Consider the following 12,896-nt stretch of genomic DNA (forward strand, 5'->3'; position numbering starts at 1 on the left):
TAGCTGCTTTTCAACTGTACTCTTTCATTTTTGCATCTGTGGCCTGCTTACATACTGACCGATAGATTATTCTTTCTCTGAAATGACAGCCATTTGGTCTCCACACCCACAAAGGCGCCACGTGGCTTGGCTCACGTGGATCAAGGGATGAGAGAAGAAGCCAAGAGCATCTGCTTAGCTAAGAATGCCTCGGACAGGTGAGGTTGCAAGATGTCCCCCCCCCGCCCCGACTCCACGTTGGATAAATCAAGAAGATGAGAAAGAAGAAGAGATTGGATTCATACCCCACGGCCCTTCACTAGCCAAAGGAGGAGTCTCAGAGGGGCTTACAAACTCCTCTCCCTCCCCCTCCCCACAACAGACACCCCCTGTGAGGTAGGTGGGGCTGAGAGAGCTCTGAGAGAAACTGCCCTTCTTCGAGGACAGCTGTGCCAGAGGAGGGGGGTTCTGAATTGGAATAGCGCAGGGGTCCCCCAGGGCACCCACCAACACCTTCCCTGAGGCTTCCCAAATGTTCTTGGGAAGTGGGCGGGGCCAAGTGGATCTTTTGCCCAGCAAGGCTTCCAATTGGCCACTGGAGGTTTGTTTGTTTGTTTTTTTAAACTGCATCAGCAGCAGCTGCCCCCATAAGACAAGGATCTTCTCTGTATGACTGAAGGTAAGTTTTGGGAATACAAGAAAATGTGTTTAAACAATATGTTCATTTTAAAAGGCAACTTGTTAAACAGAGAGTCTGCCTGGAATCATGTTGAAGAGTTCCTATTAGAGTTATGCCTGACTGACACTTTGTGGCCGGCGTCCATCACCCTGCGTCCGAATTCCAAAGATGCCTGCAGGCTCAAAGAGGATGGGGACTCTTGGAGCAAAAGGTAGTCATCTCCCCTCATTATATGTGGCCCTAGTGAGGTAGAGTAAATTAATTGTACTGTGTAAACCGCTCAGAGCCCTTTGGGGGTTGAGCGGTCTAGAAATTGAAAGTTAAATAAATAAATAAAATAAATAAAGGATCCGACAGCAAGCCATCGGGCTGCAATTCTATTAATGGCCTGCTGGTGGAAGCAGAGAGTAGAATTTTGAAGGGAATGAATGGATAAACTGGGAGAGGTCAACTCCTCATTGTGGCCTAGCCGCTTAGGATCAAGGCCCGCTGAGTACATCCCCCAATCTGTGTGGCAGAAACAAAGAAGAAGAGAAGAAGAGGAGATTGGATTCATACCCCTGGCCTTTCTCTCGGAGTCTCTGAGCGGCTGACAAACTCCTTTTCCCTCCCCCCTCCCCACCACAGACACAAAGAGGCTGAGGGGCCATCTTCACTCCAGCCCAGTGGGACAGAAGAAGAAGAAGAAGAGGAGGAGGAGGAGGAGGAGGAGGAGGAGGGGGAGGAAACTCTGACAGAAACTGCTCTCTCAGGAACAGCTGTGCCAGGGCTTGTGACTGACCCAAGGTCACATCAGCAGCTGCGAGTGGAGGAGTGGGGGAATCAAACCCGGTTCTCCCAGATCAGAGTCCGCACACTCAACCACTACACCAAACTGGCTCACTTAAGTGGGCTGGGGCTCGTTTCGGGTGAAGAGAGACATCAAGGGCCGCACAGACGGCCCACCTTTCTGACATGACACCGACACACGGCTCTTTCGAAACCCAGGTCCTTCTGGGAAGGCGGCCTGGTGGGCGCCCACCTGCGGCCCAGACACTCACCCCCCCGGCGGATGTTGATGATCAGGTTGCCCTCAATCAGCGTGCAGCCGGAGAGGTCCTTCGCCGCCCTTGTGGAGTCCACGGTCTTGGTGCCGACTTTGCACTCCTTCGGGCACAGGCCCTCGCACTTGTGGCAGAAGATGCTGAAGACGAGGAGGGGGGGAGAGAGACTGAGGGAGAGGCCCGGGGGAGAGGCAGAGAGAACCTGGCCCCACGGGGGGGGCGGGGGGGGGGAGACGCGTAGGTTTGGGGACCTGCTCGACTGTTCCTCCTGGGTCAGGTGACAAGCACACCCAACAGGCGATCGCAACAGAGGCGCACACCAGGTCACAACCCTGGGTCAGGACATTGCCGGTGGGAGTGGGTGGGAGTGGGTGGGTGGGGTCTGCAGGTCCCAAGGCCCAGACAAACGTGCCCGCGGGATGCTTTGGAAGCCGCGGCCCCTTAGGCTGGAGGCAAACGGACCGGCTCGCAGGCCCCCCACCCCCAGGCCACGAGGCGGGGAGGCCCCTTACCTGCTCTCGTTCCTCTGGTAACCGGACGGGCACTCCGACAGGCACTGCTTCTGGTGGATTACGAACTGGGAGGACTCCCGGGGATTCTCCGACACCTTGCGCAGGCTGGCGCAGTCCTCGGCCGTCACGCAGCGCCACCTCTCGTACTGGTAGGTGCGGTCCGGGCAGGAACGCAGGCAGAGGCCGTTGAAGTAGAAGTGGCGGCAGGTGACGCAGGCCTGGTGGTCCCGGGGGGCGCTGCAGCTCCCCAGGCACTCCGGGTGGCAGCACTCGCCGGAGCCCGTGCAGGCAACGCCCCCTTTGCAGGGGCACACTGAGGGGAGAGAGGGGAGAGAAGGTGAGGTGGGGGGAGGCCCCCTCACCCCAGGGGGTCCACTCCTGCACCCAGAACCCCACCGCTCTTTGGTCCCTGTGGGCGCCAGGCACGACGGCACGTACCCCTCGGTGAGCAAGCACTGACGTGGAGGTACGGGTGGCAGCCCCCCCCCCCCCGGCTGAGCTCGCCTTCCGCAGGAATCCCAGCGGACACCCATGGAGCACACAGCGACCTGCAGTTTCACGCTCTTGGTTGCAGGATAACAGGAGGGCGGTTCCTAATTTGAGCTTTTCTGTACAGACACTGCCAATATTTTGTCAGGATTAAAACTGGCTAGATCAGAGGTCCTCAACGTGGTGCCCACAGGTCCCAGGGCGCCCAACAGCACCTTTCCTTGGCACCCTCCAAGCGTTTTAGAAAGTGGGCAGGGCTAGATGGAGCTTCTCGTTTAAGACCATGAGAACCGCAGAAGGGCCCTGCTGGGTCAGACCAGGGAGGCTCCATCTAGACTCACACAGTCAGTAATAAGGTCTCTCTGGAGGGCCAACAGCTGGGCATGGAGGCCGTGGCCCTCCCCTGAGAAGAACACAAGAGGAGCCCTGCTGGATCAGACCAGTGAAGGTCCCTCCAGTGCAGCATCCTGCGTCACACAGGATGGCCCACCAATGTGAGACAGGATGTTGAACTAGATGGCCAAAATCCATCTCACACTGGTTGGCCACAGCATCCTGTCTCACATCCTGCCTCACACAGTGACCAACCAGTTCCTCTGGAGGGCCAACAACAAGGCAAAGAGCCTGAGGCCTTCCCCTGAGGAGAACATCAGAAGAGCCCTGCTGGGTCAGACCAGGGAGGGTCCATCTAGTCCAGCATCCTGTCTCACTCATTGGCCGACCAGTTCCTCTGGAGGGCCAACAACAGGGCAGAGAGGCCGAGGCCTTCCCCTGAAAGGAACCTCAGAAGAGCCCTGCTGGATCAGACCAGTGAGAGTCCATCTAGCCCAGCCTCCCGTCTCACACAGTGGCCAACCAGTTCCTCTGGGGGGCCAAACAGGGCAGAGAGGCCGAGGCCTTCCCCTGAGAAGAACACCAGAAGAGCCCTGCTGGGTCAAACCAGGGAGGGTCCATCTCGTCCAGCATCCCATCTCACACAGGGGCCAACCAGTTCCTCTGGAGGGCCAACAACAGGGCAGAGAGGCCGAGGCCTTCCCCTGAGAAGAACATCAGAAGAGCCCTGCTGGGTCAGACCAGTGGTCTATCTAGTCCAGCATCCTGTCTCACACAGTGGCCAGCCAGTTCCTCTGGGCAGCCAAACAAACAGGGCAGTGAGGCCAAAGCCTTCCCCTGGGAAGAACATCAGAAGGGCTCTGCTGGGTCAGAAGAGCCCTGCTGGATCAGACCAGTGAGAGTCCATCTAGCCCAGCCTCCCGTCTCACACAGTGGCCAACCAGTTCCTCTGGGGGGCCAAACAGGGCAGAGAGGCTGAGGCCTTCCCCTGAGAAGAACCTCAGAAGAGCCCTGCTGGATCAGCCCAGTGAGGGTCCATCTCGTCCAGCATCCCATCTCACACAGGGGCCAACCAGTTCCTCTGGAGGGCCAACAACAGGGCAGAGAGGCCAAGGCCTTCCCCTGAGAAGAACCTCAGAAGAGCCCTGCTGGGTCAGACCAGTGGTCTATCTAGTCCAGCATCCTGTCTCACACAGTGGCCAGCCAGTTCCTCTGGGCAGCCAAACAAACAGGGCAGTGAGGCCAAAGCCTTCCCCTGGGAAGAACATCAGAAGGGCTCTGCTGGGTCAGACCAGTGAGGGTCCATCTGGTCCAGCCTCCCAACAACAGGGCAAAGAGGCCGAGCCCTTCCCCTGAGAAGAACCTCAGAAGAGCCCTGCTGGATCAGACCAGTGAGGGTCCATCTAGTCCAGCAACCTGTCTCACACAGTGGCCTCAAGGATTTCCTCTGGAGGTCCAACAGCAGGGCATAGAGGCTGAGGTCTTCTCCTGATGTTTCCTCCTGGCTCTGGGATTCAGAGGATGACTGCTTCTGAATGTAGGGTTGCCAGACTCCCCAATGAAGGTGGGAGTCCTGCAGTGCTAGGCCCCACCTCCTTGCCACTGATCAGCTAGTGGGGGGGAGGGACTTAACCCAAAAAAGAGGGAAAATCTTCCCAGTGCAGTGCAGTGACATTTCTATGTGCATCCCATGTGATCCAGAAGTGACATTATCACTTCCAGGAGCTCAGGTGTGACCCTATAGTATTTGAGCAAAAACTCTATTGTAGAGGTCAAATTTACCATAGAGTTTTTGCTCAAATACCAGGGTGTCACCCCAGCATCCCAGAAGTGAAGTTTCACCTACACTCCGAGCGGCAAGACGCTTGGGCCTCGCTTCGAAGCCGGGGGGGAGACAGCAGCGAGGCCCAAGCGGCAAGCTGCTCGGGCCTTGCTTCGGAGGCGGCGGGGGGGGAAGAGGAGCGAGGCCCTAGGTACCACTTTGGTGGGAAGGTAACAGCGTTCCGTGCGCCTTGGTGTTTAGTCATGCCGGCCACATGACCACAGAAACGTCTTCGGACAGCGCTGGCTCGCTTTGAAGCCGGGGAGAAGGGGGGGAGATCGAGCGGGGGGGTGGAGGAGACGGGGGAGGAACTGGCGGGATCGGGGGGAACTTACTTCCTCCTGCTGCTTCCTCCTCTGCCTCATGTGTGGAGGTCCCTCCCCCCCGCGAGTATCGCAGGTCCCGCCTCTTGTAAATTTCTAACAATATCATTCGATATTTTAAGGGCAAATAAAAAGCAATGGTGATAGAGGTCATCCTTGCCTTGTACCTTTTTGAATATGAATCTTCTGCGTTAGATCTCCATTAATTGTAATTTTGGTGTATTGTATATTATAAATTGTTTGGACCATGGCGTTAAAGTTTTCTCTGTACTGTGAAGCTGTTAAGTATTCTAACATGAAATTCCAATTAAGGTTATCGAACACTTTCTCTGCGTCGAGGAAGACCAATGCCATCTGTTCTCCCGGATGCATTTCAAAATATTCCAAGACATTTAAACTAGTTCTTATGTTGTTTTTTAAGTACCTTTTGGGTAAGAATCCTGCCTGATCTTGGTGAATTGTTTGTCCTAGCACTCTCTTAAATCTTGAAGCTAAAATTGAAGCATATATTTTATAATCTATGTTCAATAAGGAGTTTGGCAATAGTTTTTAATATCCTTCCCATCAGTCTCTTGTTTCGATATTAATGTGATTAGCGCTTCATTCCAAGATTCAGGTACAGTTTTCTTTTGTATAATATTATGTATTGTATTTTTTTTAAAGGGAGAGCTATCTGTTCTTCAAATATTTGATAAAACTCAGCAGGTATTCCATCTGGCCCCGGGGGTTTTCGCTTTTTCTGATTTTTGATCACAGCTGTTATTTCTGACATTGAGATTGGGTCGTTTAAGCACTTCCTTTGGTTTTCAGTAAATGTTTTAATATTTTGATAATTTTTAAAGAACTCTAATTTCCTTTTGATTATCTCCTTGTTTATTATATAATATTTTATAAAAGTTTTCAGCAATCGTTTTCAAACCCTTCATCTCAAACTTTTCCTCTCCCACTCGTCTCTTAATATTTTAATGTGTCTCTTCTGCTGTTCCTTTCTTAATTTGTAAGCTAGCCATCTTGAAATTTTATTTGCATTTTCAAAGCAATTTTGTTTTGTATAAGTAATTTTTTTGCTATTTCCTGAGTAAGAAGATTGTTCATTTGGTGTTGTAGGATTTTAACCTTTATTCTTATCTGTTCCGATGTCAGATGTTTTTTTACTTTTCTTCTTGTTCTTTAATTTGTCTTTCAATCACAACAAATTTTTGATTCCGCTGTTTCCTGACCCATGCATTTTGTCTAATAAAACGTCCTCTTGCCAGACTATGGCAATGTCAATATCTTTTTGAATATTTTGTTTAAAAAATTATTTAAACTCTAATTTAGTCTCTATAATAATTTTTCCTCTTTTAACAACCATGTGTTCAAGTTCCATCTAGTTCTTTTTGGGGTATCTTGGATAGTAATTTGTAGTGGATTATGATCTGCAAAGGTCGCTAGCAAAATCTCTGCTTTGATTAAATCGTTTATCATGGGTGGCGTAACCCATGCCATGTCTAGTCTTGACCAGGATTTATGACTTGTTGAGAAGAATGTAAAATCTCTTTTATGAAAGTTTCTCACCCTCCAAGTATCTATAAGATTTAGCTCTTCAGCGATTTTTAGAAATGCTTTTGGCAATTCACTTCCTTGGTTCTTATTTCCCAACTGCTTCTTTCTATCTGTTGCCCTATCATAGATCGCATTATAGTCTCCGGCTACACATAACTCTTCAAAGTCTTGTTTCGTTATGATATTCCGTAGTGTTTCAAATAATTTTTCTTTGTCTTGATTTGGGGGCATATATGTTTGCAATTAACATAGTTTTAGATTGTCTCTGAATTTGCACTAGTAGTATTCTTCCATCTTCTGAATCATAAATCAGTTCTGGATGTAGATGGTTTTTTGACATAACTTACTACTTCTTTTTTCTTTTTCTGTTTATCTGTAGAGGTAAAAGCCTTACCCAACTTTTTATTGTCCAATAATTTCTTATCTGAGTATTTAATATGAGTCTCCTGAAAACAAATTACATCTACATTCATTTTCTTTATTTGTTGGAAAATTTGATTTCTTTTGTTCGGTCCATTCAATCCATTTACGTTAATTGAAATTATTTTTAATTTATTACTCTGCATCTTCGGTATTCTTCTGTTTCTCATTTCTGCTTCTTTGTTGGAATCTAGTGGTTACTTGGGAGGGTACTGGTTTTCCTTTTTGTTTGTTTGTTTTCTTTTTACTCTTCTGTGCGGCTGTCGCCCCTAGAATTTCTCCTTCTTCGGTTTCACTGTATTCTTCTCCCTCTTGTCTTTTTAAGTCCTCTTCATGGTTTTTAATAAAATCTTCCATTTTGAGAGTTGAGTTAATTTTATATCTATTTCCTTCATAGATAAAAAACATTCCCTCTGGTAGCAACCATCTGTAAGATATGTTGTTTTTCCTTAACAGTTCCACTAAGTTTGTATATTTTTGTCTCTTTTCTCTCACTCGCCAGGGTACTTCTTTCAGTATTCTCACTTCTGTTTCTTGAATCAGTAAAGGCTTTTCATCTGATGTTCTTAAAAATTTTTCTCGTAGTTGTTTCTTGTAGAATCTGACATGAACTTCCCTTGGCAACTTGTTTTTTCCTACATAGGTGGTATTCATTCTATAGACCGTATGATTTCTTTTATGTTATCAGATTCTATGTATTCCACTAGAATTCGTGATATTTCTGATTTAAGGTCTTCCCCTTTATTTTCTGGTATATTTTGAAACCTTAAAAGATGGGCTGCTTTATCCATCTCCATTCTTAGCGGAGAGTCTTCTATCGCCTCATTCTTTGTGGATAATACTTTTCTTTGATGTTCCAGATCTTCGGATTTATTTTCTAATTTTTTCATGTTATTCAACATGTCTGAAATTTCTTGTTTATTTTCCAAGGTTTGCTTTCTGATCGCTTCTGTTTGCGACATAATTTGTTGGGTGAAATTATCAATCTTGGTGTGAGTTGGCTCTATTGCTTTTTCAATTGCTGTTGGCAGAGCTGTTTCAACTGCTAAATTTACTGCCGAAGATACTGTCTCTTGAATCAAATTCTGTAAGTCTTTTAAGTTAACCTGCGCCATATTTGCTTGACCTGGTGAGGTCAATGAAAGCTTTCTCCCTCCACTTGCCATTATTAAATATTATACAAGTATGGATAGTCCTGTTTTTTTCAAAATTTAAAATATGTAGACTAATTGGTTAGTCTGTCTAAATTGTGTATTTAATGTATTTCCTATCACTGTTTATATTCCTTAGATATTGCCTATTAATATCTATTGGTAGCTTCTAATTTATTACTTCTGCTTATTACTCTAAAATTATAGATTTTAGTAAGAAGCTAAACCATAAAAGTAAAGTATGGAAAACTAAAGATGGAGAAATAGAATTGACAACACATTTTAAATATCTGGGAGTGGTCTTCTCCAAGAATTTATCATGGAAACATCATCTTAATTTAGCTCGAGATACTGTTAGACCAAATATCAATGCACTTTTGAGATTTTATTGCTTGACAGGGGGCCAATATATCCCTATGGCTATTAAAGCATTTAACACAAAAATAATACCTCTGTTCCTATATGGGGCAGCCATTTGGATCCGTGCAGCCTCTGAATCCTTAGACAAAGTACTAACTCAATTCCTGCATTGAATTTTGGGAGTTCCCAAGTGCGCGGTGGGAGCTGTTCTTTGGTGGGAGCTAGCACAAAGCTCCCTAGAACTTAGAGCTTGGCTGGCTACTTTCAGACTAAGACTGAAGGTTTGTTTTTCTAGTCTATCGTTAGGGAGCTTGATTTATAGACTGAAGGAGGATAATTATAGAAATACCTGGTCAAATCAAATAGATGAGAAATTGAACCTCCTCGGCCTCCCAATATCAATGATCAAGAATATATCTCAGCAAGAAGCCTGGAGACACATCAGATCAAAGGCAGGAAATTGGGATAGGGCTAGTACCGCCGCACATGCCAGGCGTGTGTGTTCTCCTCTAGCTCTGGGAATCCCTCCTTCGTTGATCCATTATATCTAAACCATCTTACCACCCCCTCTCATAGATTTGCTTTTACTCTTGCGAGATTAAACGCTGTACCATCTGCAGAATTAACGGGACGTTTCTTCTGAACTCCGTATTCAGACAGGCTTTGTACCTGTGCTTCTGGCGAGATTGAGACGCTGACACATCTCCTGTTGTTTTGCTCGCATTGGTTAGCTCTTAGGTCACATTGGATGTATCCAATTCTGTTTGAATACAACCTTCCACTGGAGCCATGGGTGACCTCTTATCTGCTGTCAGATATTGATCCGATAACTACCACTTCAGTAGCAAAATACTTAGCTATTATAATAGCATTGAAGCAAAGATAATTGCTGCTAAGATAAGAACTGTCTTTTAGCTTTGTTTTATATTTAAATTTTTTATATTGTTTATAATTTTAACTGGATTTGAAATGTATAGTTTTAAACTCTCGCTTTGGTATTTTATATGTATGTTGTATGTTGTACTTGAGACCATTGGTCATATGAGCTGAAATAAACTAAGTAATTAGTTTGCTCTGGAGCCATCCTTCCTGAACTAAGAGAAAAATGTCCGACTCTAGGGGGCGGTGTTCATCTCCATTTCCAAGCCAAAGAGCCACCACTTTCCAAAGATGTTTCCATGGTCATGTGGCCGGCATGACTAAACGCCGAGGCGCACAGAACGCTTATCTACTTGCAGTTTCTTGCTTTCGAACTGCTAGGTTAGCAGGAGCTGGGACCAGAGACAGGAGCTCACTCCATCATGCTGCACTTGGGTCTCAAACTGCCAAACTACTGGCCTTCCGGTCTGAAGTTCAACATCTTAACCTTTGATCCACCGTTGCCCCTATGCACCGTGGCCCCTTATACAGTTCCACGGGGCCTGCAAGACGGAGCTCTTCCGCCAGGCTTTTGAGTAGGAGCGGCCACCGCCACTATTCCATCATCTACCCCTATTATGGGGGGGGTATGTGTTGCCTGGCGGAAGTGGGGAGAACATCATCGCTGGAGCCCTCTTGCTATTTAATAAAGCTGGCCGTCGATTTGGGATTACTGTCCATCTTGGGGATTTATATACAGGATAATAGAGCACCTTAAATACTGTCATGAATTTTATTGTGGATGTGTAATGTTGTTTTATTGTATTTTATCTATTTAATCCGGCATTAGCCGCTTGTTAGCCACCCTGAGCTGCTTGGAAGGGTGGGATATAAATCTCAAATAAATAAATAAATAAATAAATAAAATAAAAATATCTATTTACTGTTTTACCAGCATAAAATGCACCATTTATAACCTGGTTGGTCTACAAAAGCATACTTTTCTACATGCAAAACTACAATTGTATATAATATCTGAGAGACAGAAAGCTGCAAACTGCTGCATCCTTTGCTTCCTTAGCATAGATATCTCGGCTTCTGCCATCTTAGAGGGATGAAAAAATAAAGGTTGAAATTAGGGGGGAAATGCGGGAAAGACAGAAACAGGGATACATATACAATAGGTCTAACAACAGAAGGAGATCGGATTTATACCCCATGGCCCTTCACTCCTCAAAGGAGTCTCCGAGTGGCTTGCAAACTCCTTTCCCTTCCTCTCCCCACAACAGACACCCTGTGGAGGTAGGTGGGGCTGAGAGAGCTCTTTCGAGGACTGCTCTTGAGAGAACAGCTCTGACAAAACTGTGGCTTGCCCAAGGTCATCCAGCAGCTGCCTGTGGAGGAGGATTGGGGAATCAAATCCAGTTCTCCCAGATCAGAGTCCGCGCTCCTAACCACAACACCAAACTGGCTCTTGTTAAAGAACAAAAAAATAAGACCTGTGTTGCATCAGACCAATGGCCCACCTAGTCAGTTGCCCTGGAGGGCCAAACAAACAGGACGCAAAAGCCCAGCGTCCCGTCAACCCCCCCCCCCGCCCCGCTGCTGCCTCCCAACATGGGCACCAGAGGCTTTCTGCCTCTGAAGGGGGAGGATCCTGTCAATCGCCATGGCTAGTAACCACTGAAGCCCTCCTCTCCAAGAACTGGTGGACCTGCCCTCCGCCGGTGGAGATCAACAGCCCAATACTCTACGGGCCGATGCGGGAGTGCAAAAAGGAAGCCAGCCGTGCCACTCTGGTGCCTCCCGAGCCACGCTGGCAGAGGGGCTCTGCCAGTGGAGAAGCACATGCAGTGCTGGGAGCCTCCTGACCTCTCGGTCTGGCGTGTGCGAAGTGCCGTCAAGTCACAGCTGACCCCTTGTGGTGACGACCCCTCGTGGGGTTTCCAAGGCAAGAGACGTTCAGGGGTGGTTGTCGGGTAGCCCCGCCTGCCTCTGCATCCCGAACCTGGACTTCTTGGGTGATCTCCCATCCAAATACTGACCAGGGCCAGCCCTGCCTAGCTTAGAATCCCAGAATCACACAGAGCTGGGAGGGGCCCTCTGCAGGCCGTCTAGTCCAACCCCCGCCCTACTCCATGCCAAGAGCCCCCCCCCCGGACAAGTGCTTGTCTGTCCAGCTGCTGCTTGAAGGTGGCCAGGGAGGGGGGGGCTCACCCCCTCCCCGGGCAGCTGATTCCAGCATTGCACAACTCTAAACTCCAAGACCTGAAGAGATCCAGCCAGCCTCCACTATCCAGGTCAGGGCAGAAGTTCTACATCCTTATAATCCTTTGTATTCTCGTTGGATCGCCTCCTCAGAAGTTTGATGCGACTGCGAAGAAAGCGAATGCAATCTTAGGATGCATTAACAGAAGCCTTGTGTCCAGATCAAGGGAGGTGGTCGTTCCGCTCTCTTCTGCTATTTATTTATTTATTTATTTATTTATTTTCGCATTTATATCCCGCCCTTTCCCGGAGGCTCAGGGCGGCTAACAGGGGCACCAAGTGCCAAGTAAAACAATATCATATAGTTTAAAACAAAACATATCATGAAAACCAATCACAGATAGTTTAAAACCATAGATTACAATCAGGAATATCAATATACAACAAACTTCAGCAAGAGGGAGGATCTTAACGTCACCTAACTACCGACAGTCTCATACTCCAAGCCGGTTCCAGTGCCGCCATCCACAACCAGGGGGCAATACAATCAGATGTTAAATTCACTAGGGCATAGGGATGCAGATGGAATAGCGGCGGCGGCGGCTCCTATCCAAAGGCCTGGCGGAAGAGCTCCGTCTTACAGGCCCTGCGGAACTGAGAAAGGTCCCGCAGGGCCCGGATCTCCTCCGGGAGCTCTTTCCACCAGGTAGGAGCCGCCACTGAAAATGCCCTAGCCCTAGTCGCAGCAAACTTAACTTCTTTCGGGCCTGGAATTTCCAGGAGATGCCTCCCTCCCGACCGAAGTGCCCTTGGGGGAATATATGGAGAAAGGCGGTCCCTCAGGTAGGCTGGACCCTGGCCATTTAGGGCTTTAAAGGTCAAAACCAGCACTTTGAAGCGAATCCGGAACGCTATCGGCAGCCAGTGCAGCGCTTTCAGCACAGGCTGAATATGGTCCCTCCTTGAGAGACCCATCAACAGCCTGGCCGCAGCATTCTGCACTAGCTGCAGCTTCCGAATTTGCGACAGAGGCAGCCCCATGTAGAGAGCGTTACAGTAGTCAAGCCTCGAGGTGACCGTCGCATGGATCACTGTGGCCAGGTCCTCACGGCTGAGGTAGGGGACCAACTGCCGGGCCAGCCGAAGATGATAAAAGGCCGCCCTGGCAGTGGTT

General features: G+C 48.1%; 1 protein-coding gene across 1 annotated transcript in view; it reads right to left on the minus strand.

The window, feature by feature from the left end:
* Positions 1 to 12,896, minus strand: part of INSRR (insulin receptor-related receptor) — a 62,452-nt gene that overhangs the window by 40,682 nt on the left and 8,874 nt on the right. Inside the window, exons 2-3 of the mRNA XM_015416492.1 lie at positions 2,214 to 2,526; positions 1,699 to 1,841 (exon numbers count right to left, since the gene is read on the minus strand). Coding sequence (XP_015271978.1) covers positions 1,699 to 1,841; positions 2,214 to 2,526 — 456 coding nt within the window. The remainder of the gene's footprint in view (positions 1 to 1,698; positions 1,842 to 2,213; positions 2,527 to 12,896) is intronic.

Source organism: Gekko japonicus, unplaced genomic scaffold (genome assembly GCF_001447785.1).
Source record: "Gekko japonicus isolate JY-2015 unplaced genomic scaffold, Gekko_japonicus_V1.1 scaffold2456, whole genome shotgun sequence".
Taxonomy (NCBI): domain Eukaryota; kingdom Metazoa; phylum Chordata; class Lepidosauria; order Squamata; family Gekkonidae; genus Gekko; species Gekko japonicus.